The sequence below is a fragment of the Brachyistius frenatus genome, unplaced genomic scaffold (assembly GCF_029030835.1).
Source record: "Brachyistius frenatus isolate BFR_SWC_R1_liver_20210118 unplaced genomic scaffold, ASM2903083v1 Contig_24, whole genome shotgun sequence".
Lineage (NCBI taxonomy): Eukaryota > Metazoa > Chordata > Actinopteri > Embiotocidae > Brachyistius > Brachyistius frenatus.
This window is the reverse complement of record NW_027210623.1, coordinates 821,998-839,357: the sequence shown is the minus strand read 5'-3', so window position 1 is coordinate 839,357 and position 17,360 is coordinate 821,998. Positions and strand designations below refer to the sequence as shown.

The 17,360-nt window shown below is 38.6% G+C and overlaps 1 protein-coding gene across 3 annotated transcripts in view; it reads left to right on the top strand.

Moving 5' to 3' along the window:
- Positions 1-17,360, top strand: part of syt7b (synaptotagmin VIIb) — a 96,667-nt gene that overhangs the window by 40,253 nt on the left and 39,054 nt on the right. For all 3 annotated transcript variants that reach the window (XM_069697656.1, XM_069697657.1, XM_069697658.1), the window contains exons 2-4: positions 5,590-5,693; positions 14,677-14,756; positions 16,451-16,585. In XM_069697656.1, coding sequence (XP_069553757.1) covers positions 5,590-5,693; positions 14,677-14,756; positions 16,451-16,585 — 319 coding nt within the window. The remainder of the gene's footprint in view (positions 1-5,589; positions 5,694-14,676; positions 14,757-16,450; positions 16,586-17,360) is intronic.

Here is a 17,360-nt window from a genome sequence, read left to right as displayed (position 1 = left end):
AGAGTCAAGGGGATTTGAGCCATACCACGCAGTGGAAAAAGTGGCATGAGGCTAATTTCAGACCAAGCACACAACTGCAAATATTTGTATGGTGAGTGAGAGTTGTGGGACTGAATTATTCTGAAAAAGTAGACCGTAAGTACACTTAAATTGTAATTCCTGTTTATTTTGAATTTTTTTTACAAAGTTGATAGTGCACAATTATTTTTTATTTTAATAACAAATAATCAGAATCAGCTTTATTTGCCAGGTATTTTTACACATGCAAAAAATTTGACTCCAGTGATAGGCTCTCAATGTACATACACAGACACAGACATAAAAAGATAGTAATTAATGAAATTGATATATGTGTTTATTTGTTACATTTACAAAGTTGGGAAAGCAGTTTATCAAGCTGAATGTAGCCTTTCACATAAAAAAAATTACCCCAGCCTTTTCAACACAGTGAAATTAAGTAAACACTGGCTTTGGTTCAGTATTGGCCGCTACACCCAGTCCAGTGATTAGTTTTGGGACTAAAAAAAAGTCAGATTGATGCATCCCTGTTCGAGACCATTCAACAATAAGTAACTCAACCAACTATTCTAATTAATTAGAGGCAATGCAGAGCAGTAGAAGGCTATGGGGGCTGCATGTGGAGGGAGAGAGACAAAAGCAGACTCATGAAGGCTATTTTTCAGATGAGTAGTTCTAATCATTTTTGTTATAAATTGAATAATTACCATGAGTGAAAATAATGTTATGTTGACAGAGACACTGCCAGTAGGGAGATGGGAGACAACAATAACAAGATATGCTGCAGAATGGCACTACACTTCTTTCTGTAATTAAATAAGGAACAGTCTGCGCATTGCATTTAGTGATTATTAACTAAATGATCTCACGCTATGCATGCAGTTACTCCAAAATATATAACAGAGAGAACAAGAGAGCGAGCATTTGAGTTATAGTAACAGAGTCTGTTGTTTACACTTGGATCCATGGGAGGTATGACACCAAACACGGCACAGTAGGTGCTTCATCTGGCAGTAATTCACATTTATTGAACCTCCTATGAACTAACATTACATCATTACACCAGCATTACGTCAGCAAAACACTGTGATTATTTTTTTCTAAAGATAAAACAAGTAGCACCATTAAATCCAGAGCTGTAACCTGTTCTCAGTCTATTTGCTAAGAGGATATAACCAGCTGGCTACAGCTTCATATTTAGTGTACACAATCAAAAGAGTGGTATGATGGCCCTCTATCTCTCTGCCGCCCCCTGTGGGTGTGTCTCTCTCACTCGACCTCTTTATTTCTCTTCTTTACTTCAACCCTCCCCTGTGTGTTTTGTAGGCGTGGTAGTTGTAAGAGGTCCGTGCAGTTGGTTGTTTTCACCTGAGGAGGGAGTGGCCTAAGTGTATAAAAGTGCTGCCTTCCTGTGATTGCTCCCTCTCCCTCTTTTCCTCTGCTGAGAAGCATGGATGCTGATCACATGGCTTTTGCTTTTGTTATTTCAATTTATACTTACATTCACTCTTTACACATCCACACATGCTTACATTACTGATACATTACATTCCCACTTTTTTTTTTCTGAGTTGCTTAGTTTAATTTAATAAACAATCTTTTCTCTTCTGATTTGTGTGTGGAGTCTCCCATTTGTCTTGAGCTGGGTTGCGTCAGTGGTATTAATCCTCTCATCTAACTCTCGGCAACAAAGTGAATTAGTGTGCTGTTCAAAAGCTCTATTCTTTAATTGTGTCTATTAATTGCATTACATCTAACTCTGCATCAAAAATGTCAGAGGGGGACATGTCCATCATGTGGTCTACTTGAGTCAGTTTTGCTCAATACAAAAGTGAGAGGGATTATTCTCATGTGGCTGAACCTGGAGTAGTTTCTTCACACAGATACAATTCATTTTCATGAATTATTAACATTTTACAATGTGCCCATTTGCTGTTTCATTTGATGTGGATTGTCAGCCATCTCATTTAATTGTCTCATCATTTTTTAGCAAGTTTCTAAGTATTGTGTGTGAGATAGTCCTCAGATTGTTTGTCTTCATAATATGACATATTTGAAATCAGTTTCATCATACTTTCTGTAATAACTTATTCAAATGATTATTGTTCAGGAATGAACTCCATTACCACTTTACCTGTTGGAATAGTCTGGAAAAGCTTCTCAACAATCATAAAGCCAGTTGCTGCTGCAGATGCCCAATAAGTAAGGTTGTGTGAGAGAGATTGATGTGGGTTTTGGATTTTGGATGTATGATCTTATTTCTATAGCAAAGATTTTGTTCTCAAGTGAGAGTAACAGAGATAATACGAGTGTTGTATCAGAGAATCTGAAAGTGAGGGATGAACCACAACGCATTGTTCAATTCTAATCTATAATCATGAGACAAAAGAATGAGACCCTAACTGAGGTTTCCCTGAGGGGTCGATGACCTCTTTATGTGACAGGGAACATACATGCAACATTCTCTGTGTTGAGATTCAAAGAAGGAAATTCTGTGTGATACAAGTTCTGGGATCAGAGATTCATGCAGGTACTTTGATACGTATTTTACATATTTATATGATGCAACTGGGCAGCAAACATGGCACTGAGTTCCATTTTTTCCAGCTCAGCCCAACATATTCACCAGGTTACCAGGTGTGCACATCTCACTTTGGTGGCAATATACGCTCTCCATGGTGCTGAACTGTTGAGCTATAACTTAACAAGAAACACTGGGGAAACGTAGATCACAGGGTGGTGGATGTGTGATCCTGCATGTGGTCCTGTCTCATCATCATGACTCATAGACACAGATAAAAAGTTTAAACACTTCACCTTTAATGAAACCTTGCAGGCAAAAAACAAACATCGGGAAAAAGAAGAGGGCTGATGTCAGCTGGCAGTAGGCTGGCAGAAATCACAGGCAAACAGAGCAACAGGGACAGGCAACGGGCAAAGTCCAAAAACAGGCAGGAAATCAGAGCTAGGCAGATGATCAGACAGGAAAAATGACTGGAAAGCCATGGCAAAAGCAGCACAGTAGACAGTTTGGTATCGAATGAGTGAAAGTGGATGGGCGGGCTATGAGCTGTAGGAAAGCAGGAGACTGTTGGGAGAAGCTGGGTTACCACAGGACAAGTAGCAGCGGTAGGATCTGAAAAAAACAGGAGAGTTAGGGAATGGGAAACAATAGCCAAGACTGACTGAACCAATGAATGAATGAGCAGCATTGTGACAGAAACAATGTGGTTTGACATGAAGTCAGTGGTTGAGTACAATTGGATAAGTGGGAGCACTGAGCATAGGTCAACCACCATAATGTCCTTTAACTAGGAACCCATTTCTACCTGGTATGAAGATGTGATCTGCAGCTGGATATGTCATCTGGATAATGGCATCTGATATTTACATTTATACTTGGTATTCATAAGTGTTCTACTTATTTCAATTCCACTCACACCGATTAGATCTGATTATGCAAATGAAGTGGGCACGGCTGGGGAGCACACTGTCAAGTCCCAGATCCAGGGAAGTGATGCTGCAGTATGGATCGTACTATTTACTTGTCTTTTTATCTGATGTGGACATGGGTGTCTACAGCTTTTTGCAAGACAGCCTGTGACAGCAGGAAGAGGGAAAAATGTTACTAAACATAACTGATTCCATTTATATCTTGCTGAGATCTGATCCAGATGTGGTTTGGCCAATGCAGAAAAGGAAATATTTAGATATTTAAAGACTCCATGTTAATGCCAGCTTTTCTTACTTCTCCAGAATATCGCCCGACAAATAAGATTACGTTTTTATTGCCTCCTTCCAAAATCACATTGTCTCATTGGAATGGTTTCAGAAATTAAACTGGCCCAACAGGCAAACAAGGTTTGGCAGCTGACAATCAATAGTAAATGAATCATTCTTATTTTAAATTATAATTTTTAGTTTTTATAAAGCAGGGTCCTGAGTTTCTTTTCAAAATAAATACAGTATGTATGAAGGCTTCAGGGAGGCAAACGTGTCTTGAGCCACTAATGAGCAACAGAAGAATAAATACAAGATGTTTGACGTGCAACAAAGCCAACGGTGAACTAACATTATTCATCATCTCATGTTGTTTTAATCATGAAAACTGAAGAAGACAGTCACGAAGGTTGTAATAGTATGTACACTGGGTTTTATGTTGTGGATCTCATTGTGTACATGCATGCATCTTCAGAATGTCTTTGACCTGCAAGTATCTTGTGCAGTAGAGGTGGGCTCTCTTAGTGACAATAAAAACTATAATATAGTATAATTTTGCCTGTGTATCATTATTGATCATGACTACCCTTGTTAAAGATGGTTAATATGGAATTAAGAGGTCTTCTGAACAGACAGAGCTGGGTATGTTGAGTCAAATTAATTTTTCTCATGGGTCTACAGTGTTCATAACACTGTACTAGTGTTAGTAAGTAAAACAAATGTCAGGCAGTTCTGGAAGGTCTGAGAGAAGTATTTCCAACTCGTGTTTCCTCCAGCTGAAGACCATTTCAGCTTCTTTTGTTCTTGCAGCAGTGCTAGCTTTGTGTTTCTGTATGTGTCGCTCTAAATTGGCATAGAAACACAGGGAAGATTGAGACCACTTATCTGTTCAGCACCAAAAACCCTTTTGAAAGGGAGGTTACTGCAAGTCGACACCCTCTGCTGCTAGAGCGAAAGGCTCAGAGCAGAAAATTCAACCCTGTGATCTTAACTGCCACCATGATCAAAAAGCTGATACCTTATCAAACAGTTAAATAGACTTTAATTTTGATGAGGCTAAAAAGAATCTGACATTTTAATAATTGAAGAAACAAGCATGAGTTACCTAATACACCTGAAGGACATGAAAAAACAGGCAGGGATGAAAAGTGAAATTGAGGGATAAAAGGAACATTCAGGAGTCAGATACATTTTTCAAGTATAGAGAAACTCTAGAAAATGATTAACTGCTGCAAAGAAAAAAGGATGCAACAGTTATGAGCTCATTGTTTGCCAACATTGTTTTGCCTTTGTGCCATTGCATTTTGAATTACTTGGCAGACAACTAAACGAACGGCATCATTGAGAGGCAGTAATTGAAATAAATGAGGAATAGAAGGCTTTGGAAGAAGTTTTCATCTGTCAAGACAGGAACAAAGTTGCTGAAGGATTTACCAGATAGAAGAGAGAAAACAGAAGCTGGTAATTGCACGGCTTCTGGCCTCATGATATTATCTCTTCCTGACATGTGCGCATCTCCAATTGATACATGCTGGGAACATGAGCATGAAGCTGTTTCAGTGCCTTTGTGTCTCTTCCCCCTCGCTCTTGTTACATTTCTCTCTGTGTCTCACTGATGACAGGTGCTGGATGACAACGATAAATGGGAAAGGAAGGAAAGAAAGAAAGGAGGTGCATTACAAGGGATCGCTCCTGATAATACCTCCAGTATTATGTTTTCCTGAAATACTGAAGCACTTTGTCCTTCAACAGGTCCAACAGTGAATTTAGACTTTAAACCTTGGGAAGTGTTACATTAAATGCACTAATACCCTCTTCTCTGTATCCCTTTCGTTTGTCTCCCTCCCTCAGGCTCAGTGTCTCTCAGTGTGTTCCTGGTGTCTGTCGCCTTTGTAGTATGTGCCGTTTGGCTGGTAGCTCTCTGTGGCGTCTGCACCTGGTGTCAACGTAAAATGGTAAGTAAGAGCACTTGCCATTCACATATTTCAGTATTGACATTTGCTTCAATTCTCCAGCCACTCAAAATTGTATTTTGGTTATTGCTACTTCTCTTGGATGTTTGTTTATTTGGGAACACAGTCAGGTGTAATATGGAGGCTTTTTTTACACGTACACTGTGAAGTAGAAGACATCATGTAACTTGTGAAATGAAAAATGTTTGCATGATCATAGATTCTGGATTTCTTAATGAAATGCAGGCTGAGTAAACCAAACATGCCTGGAATATGTAAAGTATCTTATAGAAGGTTATTTAAATACAAAAGGTTTTATTTTGGCGGGATGACTGGCCAAATCATGATATTTAAAGAAGTTACCATGGACTTTGTGGAAATGGTGTTGGGCATTTTCACTTAATGATTAATCAAATAATAAAGAGATAAATCATTAGATTAACTAACTCCATCCCTGTATCAAAACACTGTTTTAATACCTCTGTACCAGCAGCGGCCATGACAGGAGGCATTTCTTGTTTGTCTGTACGTCTGTCCTATTCTTGTTAACGCGATACCTCAGGAATGCTTTGAGCGAATTTTCTTCAAATTTGGTACTAGCATTCACTTGGTCCCAAGGATGAACTGATTCGATTTTAATAGTCAGAGGTCACAGTGACTTCTCAAAACGTGTTTGTGGGCATAATTTAAGAATTCATGCAGTAATTGTGATAAAAATGTTTATCCATTAGGATAAAATGGGTGACAAAGGGGTGACATTTTATATCCCAAAGGTCAACTTCTCTGTGCCATCTTAATGTTCAGCAAAAATACTTTTCTGGCCATTATCTAATGCCATAACTCAGGAATAGAAGAGGAGATTGTGATCATTTGGTCAGATACTGAGTTGGTGACACTAATATCTTGGGTGTTAATTTTAAAATTGTGGTGATTGCATAGATCCTCTCTGGTTGAAAATGTGTGTGTGAAGCATCCACGTTTTACAATGGTAGCTTCTTTGCAGCGACATCTTGCTTTATTAGCCAAATTCTTTCGAAGTCTTCACTACATAATTTTAAAAAGTCTGTCTTTTCAAGTCAACGACGTGACTGGTTGGTGGAGGCATTAGAATAAATGTGATTTAAATTAGGATCTGGTTGATCAGATAAAACAGATAAACATCTTTTACTACTTTAAAGGTGTTGACACTCAGTGCTGCAGACACACTTCAGTTGCTACTAAAAAAGTGCTGCAGTTCAACCCAGCTGAATGACAGTAGGCCAAATCTCATGAAAACACATCGTCCTTCACAACCTCACATTTTACCGTCTCATGTTCTTTTCCAACATGCTTCTGAAAAATGTTATCATGCTGTGAAGATGAATTACAGTTGTGTGGGCCCTTATGTTTTCTTTTGATGATGCTGTGACCTTGAATTGAATGTATACACCGATTTCTCGCTACTTGTTGTTGTTGAAAAGTGTTTTTCTTTCTCTGCTCTCTGGCACCAGAGCGAGAGGGAGGCTGTATGTTTGGCCACTACAGCAAACATGATTAGAAACCTTAGTGCACTCAGTAAACATGGCTCTGTGCACTCTGAGATTTGTGCATCATGGCTGTTTGCCTCCAGCCTCTAGCACCATGCAAATGATTCATATGTTAATGAGCATCACTCTGAGCTATTGGTGGGAGCGACTGTAATTCCTCCTATATAGTTTGGTCTGCTGGCATTTCGGACACTCTGTCCTGCTTTCCTCCCTTGTTGCCCGTCTTTTTACCAGCTCTCTGTCTGTCTCTGTGTTTGAATAGTGACTGGAGCACAGCAGTAGATAAAACATAGCAAGCTGAGAGTTACAGTAACTGGACTATTCAGACAAAAAATAGCTCAGCCAAATGATAAAACATTCACGTTTGCTCAGATCTGACTAACAAACTCACTTCTTATCTTTGTTTACTCTCAAATTATCTACGTCTCTCAGTGTTTTTGTGTCACCCTCCTCCTTTGAAACAGAATGGTCTGGTTTGTATTCGTCCCTTTGTCACTTTATCTCCTTGTGCTTGTCAGAATGTCACTGATTCCTTTTTCTAGGATCGTCCGTCTTGTCTCATTTCGGCCGTCACTGTAGTTTCCCCTTCAGAGTCCTTATCTCTAATTTAAATCTTCCATATCATTATCGTTTGTTTGCCACGCTAATAAAAGTTACATGAATAAACACCCTCCTTGGCTGTACCAAAACAAAAAATATTGTTACTATAATACAAATGGTAAGTAGTAAATGGTCAACAATTATAATGCACTTTATCACCTTCATGGTCTCAAAGTGCTTTACAGTTTACCTCCCATTCTGTTACTAGCACACCAATGGCGGCAGAGCTGCCATGCAAGGTGCTCGCTAGCCATGAGGAGCAACAAGGAGTTCAGTGTCTTGCCCAAAGACACTTTGGCATGTGCACAGGAGGACCTGGGGATTGAACCACCAACTTTAGGATTTATAAGCTACTCTACCATCCGAGCCACAGACGCCCAAATAAGACAGAGAAAAGTGGCACGGCTGACATTGTTGCTTGCAATATATAATACAAATAATTAACCAATCACAGTATAAGAATCTGTCATCAATAGACTTTCTGTCAATCAACAAACAAATTAATCTACTAACCTCTTCAGTTCTTTCCAGTAAGGAGTGTAGGCTAAGGCTTTTGTGATCTGATTTCTTTATTTCTTAAATATTAAGCAACAAGGAGGCAGACAAAACATCCAATTTGAAACAGCAGTACGCTCTGAAGGAATCGTAATGCCGACAGGATTACATTTCTTCAAACAAATACCAAATTTTATTTGTTTTCCCTACAATATAAGCTCCTTGTATGTTTCCATTTGTAGCAACTAAAGCCGTATTGGACATGTTTGTGGTTATGGTTAGGATTAAAGAGACAGTTTGTCATCATGTTTAAATATGGAAAAACATTTACATGAAGCACAAGACCGGATGAGTTTACTCATTAACATTTAACTGAAACCGCAATCTTTTCTGAAACCTCAACAAAAGAGCTTTTGCTGCCTAAACATTTCCAGGGAACATAATCTAGGCAGCAATTATGTTTCATAGAATAAGTAATTGACAAAAACGAATTAGTTGTATATAAATATAATTTCTAGGAGATTTATTGGGTGTCAGGTTTTGTGTAAAATATTTGAGCGATCAGTCACTTATTCTTGTGATAAATCACATATATGTGAATGTACCATACCAATGGATTCATTGGAAAGCATTTGCTCCGGGAGGGATGAAGCAGTCTGGTCTATTGCCATTGGTGTTTTTATGGGAGTGGAAAGGGGAGGAGAGTGAGAGGAGGAGGCAGAACCAGCCACAGAGGCATGCAAACAGGCGGGAAACGAAGGTGCTGTTGGTCGGTGTTGAACATCCAGATGTGTGACAAACACGATGACAGCACGACTTAGGAGGACGCTCCAGAAGAAATCAGGGCCACACTGCTCTGAGCAGGGAATCACCCTTTCACATCTCCAATTCATCTCGTGTAGCATCTTCAGCATCCTCCGCACAGCTTCATTATTTGAGACTCTGTTTCCAGCCTCCACTATCCTCTCTCTCTGTTTCTTACGTGCCCCTCCGCTCTCTCGTCAAACTCAGTTGCTCTGTTTCTCCTCGTTCTCTCGATCGTCCCTTCTGTTTCTCACATCCTCCCACTCTCTCTCAACATTGTACCTTCTCCACCCTCTCCTCTCTAGTCTCCTGAAGATTTTATGATTCTCTTTAATGATAGATGAGCTGCACTCGATAGCATATTCTTGACTTTTAGAAATCTATCCTTCTCTGAGTCCCTAATTCCAATAGTGTCCCGTCCTTTGTGTATGCACTGTATGTGATTACAGTGTAGTGGCTGGATGTAGGTTCAGGTTAGACCCGGGCTTCGCTTTCTATTGAAAAATTTTATCTATTGTGCTGCCGAGCTGGGCATATGAGATGCAGCATGATAAATAATAGAGTGTATTGTGGATGCATTAGAGGTAGATACAGTAGACTACATAAAGATGCCACCTGTCTACGGGACTCTGAAAAGCTGTATTAAAACAAACACTCAGCACTGTGCCGTTTCAGGCTGCTTGATATCATACATTGAATATTGTATTCATCAGAGTTTAAAAGGGAGCAACAGTTCTCTCAACCAAAAAGCAAATAAATACTGTATTTTATTAAAAGTGAATCATTTACAATAAACATTAGCATCAGCAAAAAAGATTTTAATCTATTGTTTATTTCTTAAGTAAAAGAAGATTTTTCTTTGCTTCACCAGCCCTAAATGTGGTGGATCAGAAAACACGTACGAGCCATTTTGAATGATAATACCAAGTGACCTGTTTTGTCTGTTTAGACGTGAGGAAACAAAAACATGTAGTGTTCCCTGTTTAAACTGGAAACATCTGTTTGTGTGTTTGTAGATAGGTTAGAGTTTTTTCTACCTTTTACAAGTGTTCCATTGTACTGACAGCACTCAAAAGCACAACTCAGGAGCAGAAAGTAAAAGCAGAAGTCTTTACTGAAAAGAGTTCAGTTCACAGGTGTACAGGCACATCCAGACAAACAATCCAAACGGACCAGACTGAAGCAATAGCCAGAATAACAGAACAAGGTGCCAAAAACCAGGAAGACTACTGCTGTGTCTCAAATCACAAACTTATGTACTAACACTCACTATTTTGAGTGCATATGTGCATTCACACTGTCATGGAAGCATACAGTGCACTACTAGTACTCAGATGATGCAAATTGAGTATGACACAGTGGATATTTTTCACCGTCAATGGTTGCCATTTTGGCTTCGTAGAAGAGACGGAGGGACCACCAACCCAAAGTATTCTCAAAGCTGCAGCTGTGGCAGAACATTGCACAATACCAATGAAAATTATACGCGTCTGCTCAGAATTGTTTATTTTTTTACTACGTACCACCATGCTGTTGGACAGAAGCCATGCGTGTGTTTTTTTGTTTGTGTTAAACAGAAGGCATGAAAACGCTTTCATCTCTGGGTAAAATGATCAAAGCCGGCAGATATGGTGATAGGTGATGCATTCAAATGTTTCAGTTATTTATACTAAGTTCAGACCAGCAGTGTGTGATTTGAGACACCACTAACCTTGCAGTGTTATTGTGCTAACTTGTAAGAGTACTAAGGGAAGCACGTGATCTGAGACACATCTTAACCCTCGTGTTGTCCTTTGGTCAAAATGACCCGCAGCTGTGTTCAACCAAGTTCTATTTTATTTCTATATTTTTATATTTTTGGGGATTTTTTTGGTTTAAAGAAACCCTCACAGCATCCTTGTCACCAATGATCCCAAAAAATATGAAAATATAGAAATAAAATAGAACTTTGTTGAACACAGCTGCGGGTCATTTTGACCCAAGGACAACACGAGGGTTAACGGTAGGAAAAGGCCCTAAGTATAAACACAAACTGGCAAAGAGGGCACATCGACTGTATACACTAGATGAGGAAAGACAATGAGACACAGGTGGAACTAATCAAGGCAGGGCAGGTAATCATGGCAACAGAAAAACACATAAAGGCAGGAAGTGAAGACTATCAAATGAAAAGAGATACGAGTACACAAAAATAAAACAGGAAGTGTTAAATGTAGAAACAAAAGAAAACATGGCCGAGTGATAGGAACGAGTTGTGACATCTATAAAAATCCAACAATTTTAGCTTGGGTTTATACTGGCATTTTTTTGTTTTTTAAAGACTGGAATACAGTCATAAAAGGGATTTTTTTTTTTTTTTTTTTTTTTTTTTTTACGAGTGAATCTGTAACAGCTCTTCCTCAGTGACTCGTCTCACTTTTATAAATAATTGAAGGAACACAATTTATTCAGTTCAGCACATCCTGCTGTCAGACCGTCCTCATTTTCAGACTGTATGTTGTCTCCTACATGACTGGACAGAGTGTCTTGCCTGTTCGCTCCGTCACTTATACAACACAAAGGTCCCAGGTGTGAAGCCACTGTTCAACTGGTGCTTTTTAAATTTGTATGGTCTCTTCGTTTGTGTGAGGGTCTCTCCAGCATCTTCTAACAGTCTAAAGAAATGAAGATCAGATCAAATGGAAACTGAACTGTGATCAACTGTGAAAACGAAACAGTCACATATGCCAAACTGCAAGAAAACACCACAAAATGGCCACTTCTTCCGTTTTCTTCTCTCTAGCTGTTTGCGCAGGGTTATTGGGTGAAAATTCAGTTTATGAGTCTGAAAATGTTCAATTTTGAAGAACAGGTGAGGAGTTAAAGTGATGATTAAAAAAATTTTTTTTAAAAACTATATTTGGTGGTTCTTGTGCAATCAAAAGTAGCAGGGATGAGAGGGAAGTAACCAGGACACATCTTTATTCCCAAACAGCTCCTGAAAGAGCCACTAGGATAAAGCAATAGCCCAGTAATTACAACCCCATTTCCAAAAAGGTTGTATCAAATGTAAATAAAACCAAAATGCGATGATTTGAAAATCATGTAAACCGATTTTGAAATTTGAAAATAGAACTAAGACAAATTATCAAATGTTGAAACTGAGAAATGTTATTGTTTTATGAAAAATACCTGCTTATTTTAAATTTGATGCCAGCAACACGTTTAAAAAAAGTTGGGACAGGTTCATGTTCAGCACTGTGTTGCATCACTTCCTTTTACAACACTGTAAACGTTTGGGGACTGAAGAAATCAGTTGCTGGAGTTTTGTAAGTGTAAAGTCTCATTCTTGCCTGATATAGGATTTCAGCTGCTCAACACTTCAGGCTCTCCTTTGTCCTATTTTTTGTTTATTGATGCGCCAAATGTTTTCAATGGGTGACAGGTCAAGACTGCAAGCAGACCAGTTTAGCACTCAGCCCCTTCTATGCTGTTTTTAATACATGCAAAATGTGGGTTAGCATTGCCTTACTGGAATAAACAAGGCCTTCCCTGAAAAAGAGATCATCTGGAGGGCAGCATATGTTGCTCCAAAACCTGTATATATTGTTCAGCATTAATGGTGCCTTTCCAGATGTGCAAGCTACCCATGTCATGTGCACTAATGCACTTCCATACCATCACAGATGCTGGCTTTTGAACTGTGCGCTAATTAGTGGTCCCTCTACTCTTTCAGACTGGAGGACGTGATGTCCAGATTTCCAAAAAGAATGTAAAATTTTGATCAATCAGACCACAGGACAGTTTTCCACTTTGCCTCAGAGAATCTTAAATGAGCTTACATTTTACACACCTTTCCAACTTATTTGGACGTAGGATTGTAATTAAACTGAATTGTTTTGCATTCCTGTAATTAATGTTACATTTTGGAATTTAAGATCTGACCACCATTGTCACAGGTGAGTTTAAACTTTCAACCCTTGGGCATAATTTGATATTCTTATTAATAACTCATGCAGAGGATTGGTATACACAGAATGCATTTTGCCAAAATGTAATTAAAACTCGATCAAGTTGATGAGGTTGATAACAGATGGTTATGTAGCTGAAATCTCCAAATGGGATCAAGTCCAAAATGTTATTTGCTTTTTCACTGGAAAATATGCTGTCTAATTTTGTTGAGCAGTACTTCGAGTTCTTGTCCATTTGGTAAACATTGTATGGCATACGTGCTCTTCATGTCCATGTTTGAGGTTACAATGGGAAAAAAAAAACATTACGTAAGAGCAGAGGGTCTGTGTGACTCAGCGGGAAAGAGCTCAGTGTTATCACCCTCAAGAGTTCAATAAATCTAGAGTTCAATAAAACATAGAGGTCAATAACTGTAACTACTCTATACTGCTCCATTGAAAGCACTATCCATTAAGTGTCAAAAATCTGTACAGAGTAGGTAACGTGAGCTCTATAACATACTGCAATAGAAATGTATGCAGTTTTTCCACCTATTAAACATTTTCTCATCCTCTAAATGAGCCTGTTTCTCCCTGAAAGCCCCTCTGACTGCAGACACATTTCTGGTTTGTGAAGATTTGTTTTTTCTGGAGGCTTTTTTTTTTTTTTTTTTTTTTGCAATATCTTGGATGGCGTTGTTTCTGTTTTATACGTTGTACTTAATGCCAAGGTTTTAATGGCATGACCCACAGCCTTTTGACATACAGTTCAGCATCTGACTTTATCCACTGATTACAACACTGCCATGCTAAAGAGATGTATTGTAAGTGATCAGCCAATGTCTTGTTTCAAATAAATTTCTAACATTAAGTGCATTCTTACTTTCGCTCTTTAATTGTTGTAAAGGTCACAGGATTTGCAGGTGAGATTGCTTTGCCAGCATGTCACTACTGAAAAGAGGAAGACCATTTGGTTCAATTGACTTAATGTAATCTTCACTATCAACAGTCTTCACTAGCAGTGGAAACTTTTCAGAGTGAACATAAGCAGCCGAAGTATCTGAAGCTGCTGTAGCCCCGATATGTTGCTACATCACTAAGAAGGAGTACATCTCCTCTGGTGCAATGCCGTAACCTCTTAATGCATAACAATAATGGTTATGGTCTGAATGTAATAACAATGGCAGCTTCTAAGGGTTTCATTCATGTTTACTGTTTACAGTATGTATACTGAGCTCTGTCTAGATATGTCTCCCATTATCATAAGGTGCCTGATTTCAGTCAGATGTAGCCCAAAGCTGCATTGTGTAAGTGTGTGCTCTTCGGTTTGCATGTAAAGATATGTGCCATGCTTGTGAGTGTGTGTTTTTCCTTTTCATTTGTAGTTAAGTAGTCCCTTGCTATGTTTTGATCCTCAGAAACTGGCTATAGTCCTGGCATCAAACCAGATTGTTGCTCTTCTCTCATTTATCATATTTTGCAACATGTGTTGGAAGCTGATGTGGCTCTAAAGCCTGTATAATGAACTATTCACTTGCAAAAATGCTTTGTAAACAACAATCAAGAAATGACTCTAAGCTCTGTGTTCCTCCCGTTACTCTCCGTCTCTGTCCCTCTCTTGTGTCTTTGCAGGGGAAGAGGAATAAGCCAGGGGTGGAGGCTGCCAGCTCTCCAGATTCTGTGAGAGGTCGAGGGGAAAATAAAGCCATCAAGTAGGTGTCAGTGAGAGAGGAGATGAAGGCACATGGAAATGATCTATGATGTGGTGGAAGAATCACATTTTAACAGCCATTTCTGATTGCAAAGCTAATCTCGTAGCTCCCTGCATGGTCTGAAATGTCCACCCTGATATGATGCCCTGAAGATAGTGTATAAGGATGCATTTCTCATTTATCAAAGAGGTTCAATTTTACCATCTCTTAGGAACACAGGGTATAAAGTTACTTGTATATATGTATACATCAAATGCAGGGTTATGGTTAACTAATATTTATCTTTATATTCAAAGTTAACAGGGTTCCCACTGGTCCTGGAATTTTTTCGAATATCACTGAATTTTAAAAAGTTTATTCTAGACATGGAAAATCAGGAGATTTGATCTTCTTTTTTTTTAGCCAAGTCGTGGAATATCATGGAATTTTATTTGTATTTTTAGATACCATTTATCAAAATGTAATGTTTTCCATGAAGTATTTTTTACAGTGTTATTTTACTTTTTTCCTGAGTGGTTTTATCCCCTTCCCCCTCCTCAACAATCACATCAGTCAAGATGTGCTTTCTCCTGTAGCTGGAACAAAGGTAAACATAACAGAGACTTAAGAGACTGTTTGAGTACACAACAAAAAAGACAAATATGAAGTTTGTAAAAATACTATTTATCTATTGAATTATGGAGCCCTTCACAGTCACAGCAACAGTAGGAAGCATGCAGCTGCCATCCCTGCACTGCAGCAGCCCAGTGGAGGATGGTCTTTAGTCGGCGGCAGCCCGAGGAAAATCATGCATTTTGTTCCCATTTAATAAGAAATATTTGCTTCGTTTAATGTTTAGCTCTGGATTTTGTCTAATGAGCACAAAGGCCGACTGTTTTTCTGTTCATTATAGATCGTGGAAATTCACCTTTGTAGTCAATGAAAATCAGAGAATTTGACATTTGATTTAGACTGGGAATCCTGGTAAATTAAAGAAACTGCAACAATCAGAATAATCAAACTGTAACTATCTTTTTTGAAATGTTGCTTTAGTTATTATTTGGATTGGAATATTTCTATTGGAGTCTCTGATTTTATGTTTTATTGATAAATATCATCAAAGATGCATTTGGCCGCCAAGGCACTGAATGACAAATTGAACAGTTTGTCTTTTTATATTACATCTTTGTTAATATTTCATTTTCCATTTCCAAAACTGTATTCTCTCATAATCCAACATGTGTTTATTCAATAGCTTGATGTTTTTGATTCACACAGACTTTTCTGTCCTCTGTTTTATTTGTTCCTTCACCCCTGACAGAGTGATAAAACGTCCATGTCACTTCATTCTGGGCATTTTAAAATAAAACATTTCAAGCTATCACGTTTTTGGACGTTCACATTATCATGGACTTAAACCTGACTTTTATCCTGTGAAACCATGTGTTGGATGTAATGTTAAGGTCACCTGATTTCTTATGAACAAGTATACTTAATATCTATAAAGAACTTTCAGAATCATAATTTTATCGGCATTTCTCCTATTTATTTACACTCTCTTCCCGAACCTTTCATGAGACAGTATTCTAACGTGTTTTTTTCTGCCTTGTTTCTCCACGCTTACTTCATCAGTCGTGATTTGCTTCTTTATAACTATATGTCATTGTTTGCTGCTCTCACCTGTCTTATTCTTTGCTGTCTCTCTCTGGCTGCAGTGATCTAGACAGAGACTTCTGGAACAACAATGACAGCAGCAATGTGCAACAGAGGTGGAGCTCCTACCCGCCCAAGGAGTTCCTCTTAAACATGTCTCCCTATGCTCCCTACGGAGACCCTCGCCTCACGCCCAAGTGAGTCTCAGTCACGGCTGGTAAGCGACCCTCTATTTGCGCAGGGCTGTAATGAACAGGGGCTTATGTACACCTTGAAAAACTCCAATGACTGGTTAACATAAAGAAAACTGACATTACTTGTAGTGTAATGATTTTGCATTCTAAATTGATGATTTTAGTCGAGTGTTTTGCTATTTGTGTGCATTAATATCTGACAAATAAGACTAAAACACTCTAAATTATTGCAAAATATGATCGATATATCCCTCTGAGCATTGAAAAGGTCACATTTAACAGTCTAAAAGGGGGGCAGAAAGCCTCATTTTGTAACACTGTCTGGCCACATATCTTTTAACAGAAGTCTCCTCTCATCCCTGGTAATCCTCATGTTTTTGTATTCAGGCATGTCAACAGCGAGGTGGTGTTTAGTATGCACTGCTGGCCATGCAGCACCTGATAGAGATGTGCAGCACCATCCCTTAATATCGCTGTGATTCCAGGGACTGCCCTAACATTGACAGACATTATGACCACTTTCCAAATGATTGCCTTGAGATTGAAAGACAGTGTTTCTATCTACCAAGATCCATGCAAAATTAATTCATACATCCTATTTGAAAACCAGCATTAAATCATAAATATTTATGAGATAAAATTCCAGAGAGAATTAGAATTACGATAGAGACGCTACTTTGGAGTCCTATCTGGTTGTTATTGGAAAAACTCAAAACACAGAATAATAAATTGGGAAAGTAACATATTATTTTGCTATTGCAAAAGTGTACTGGGTGTA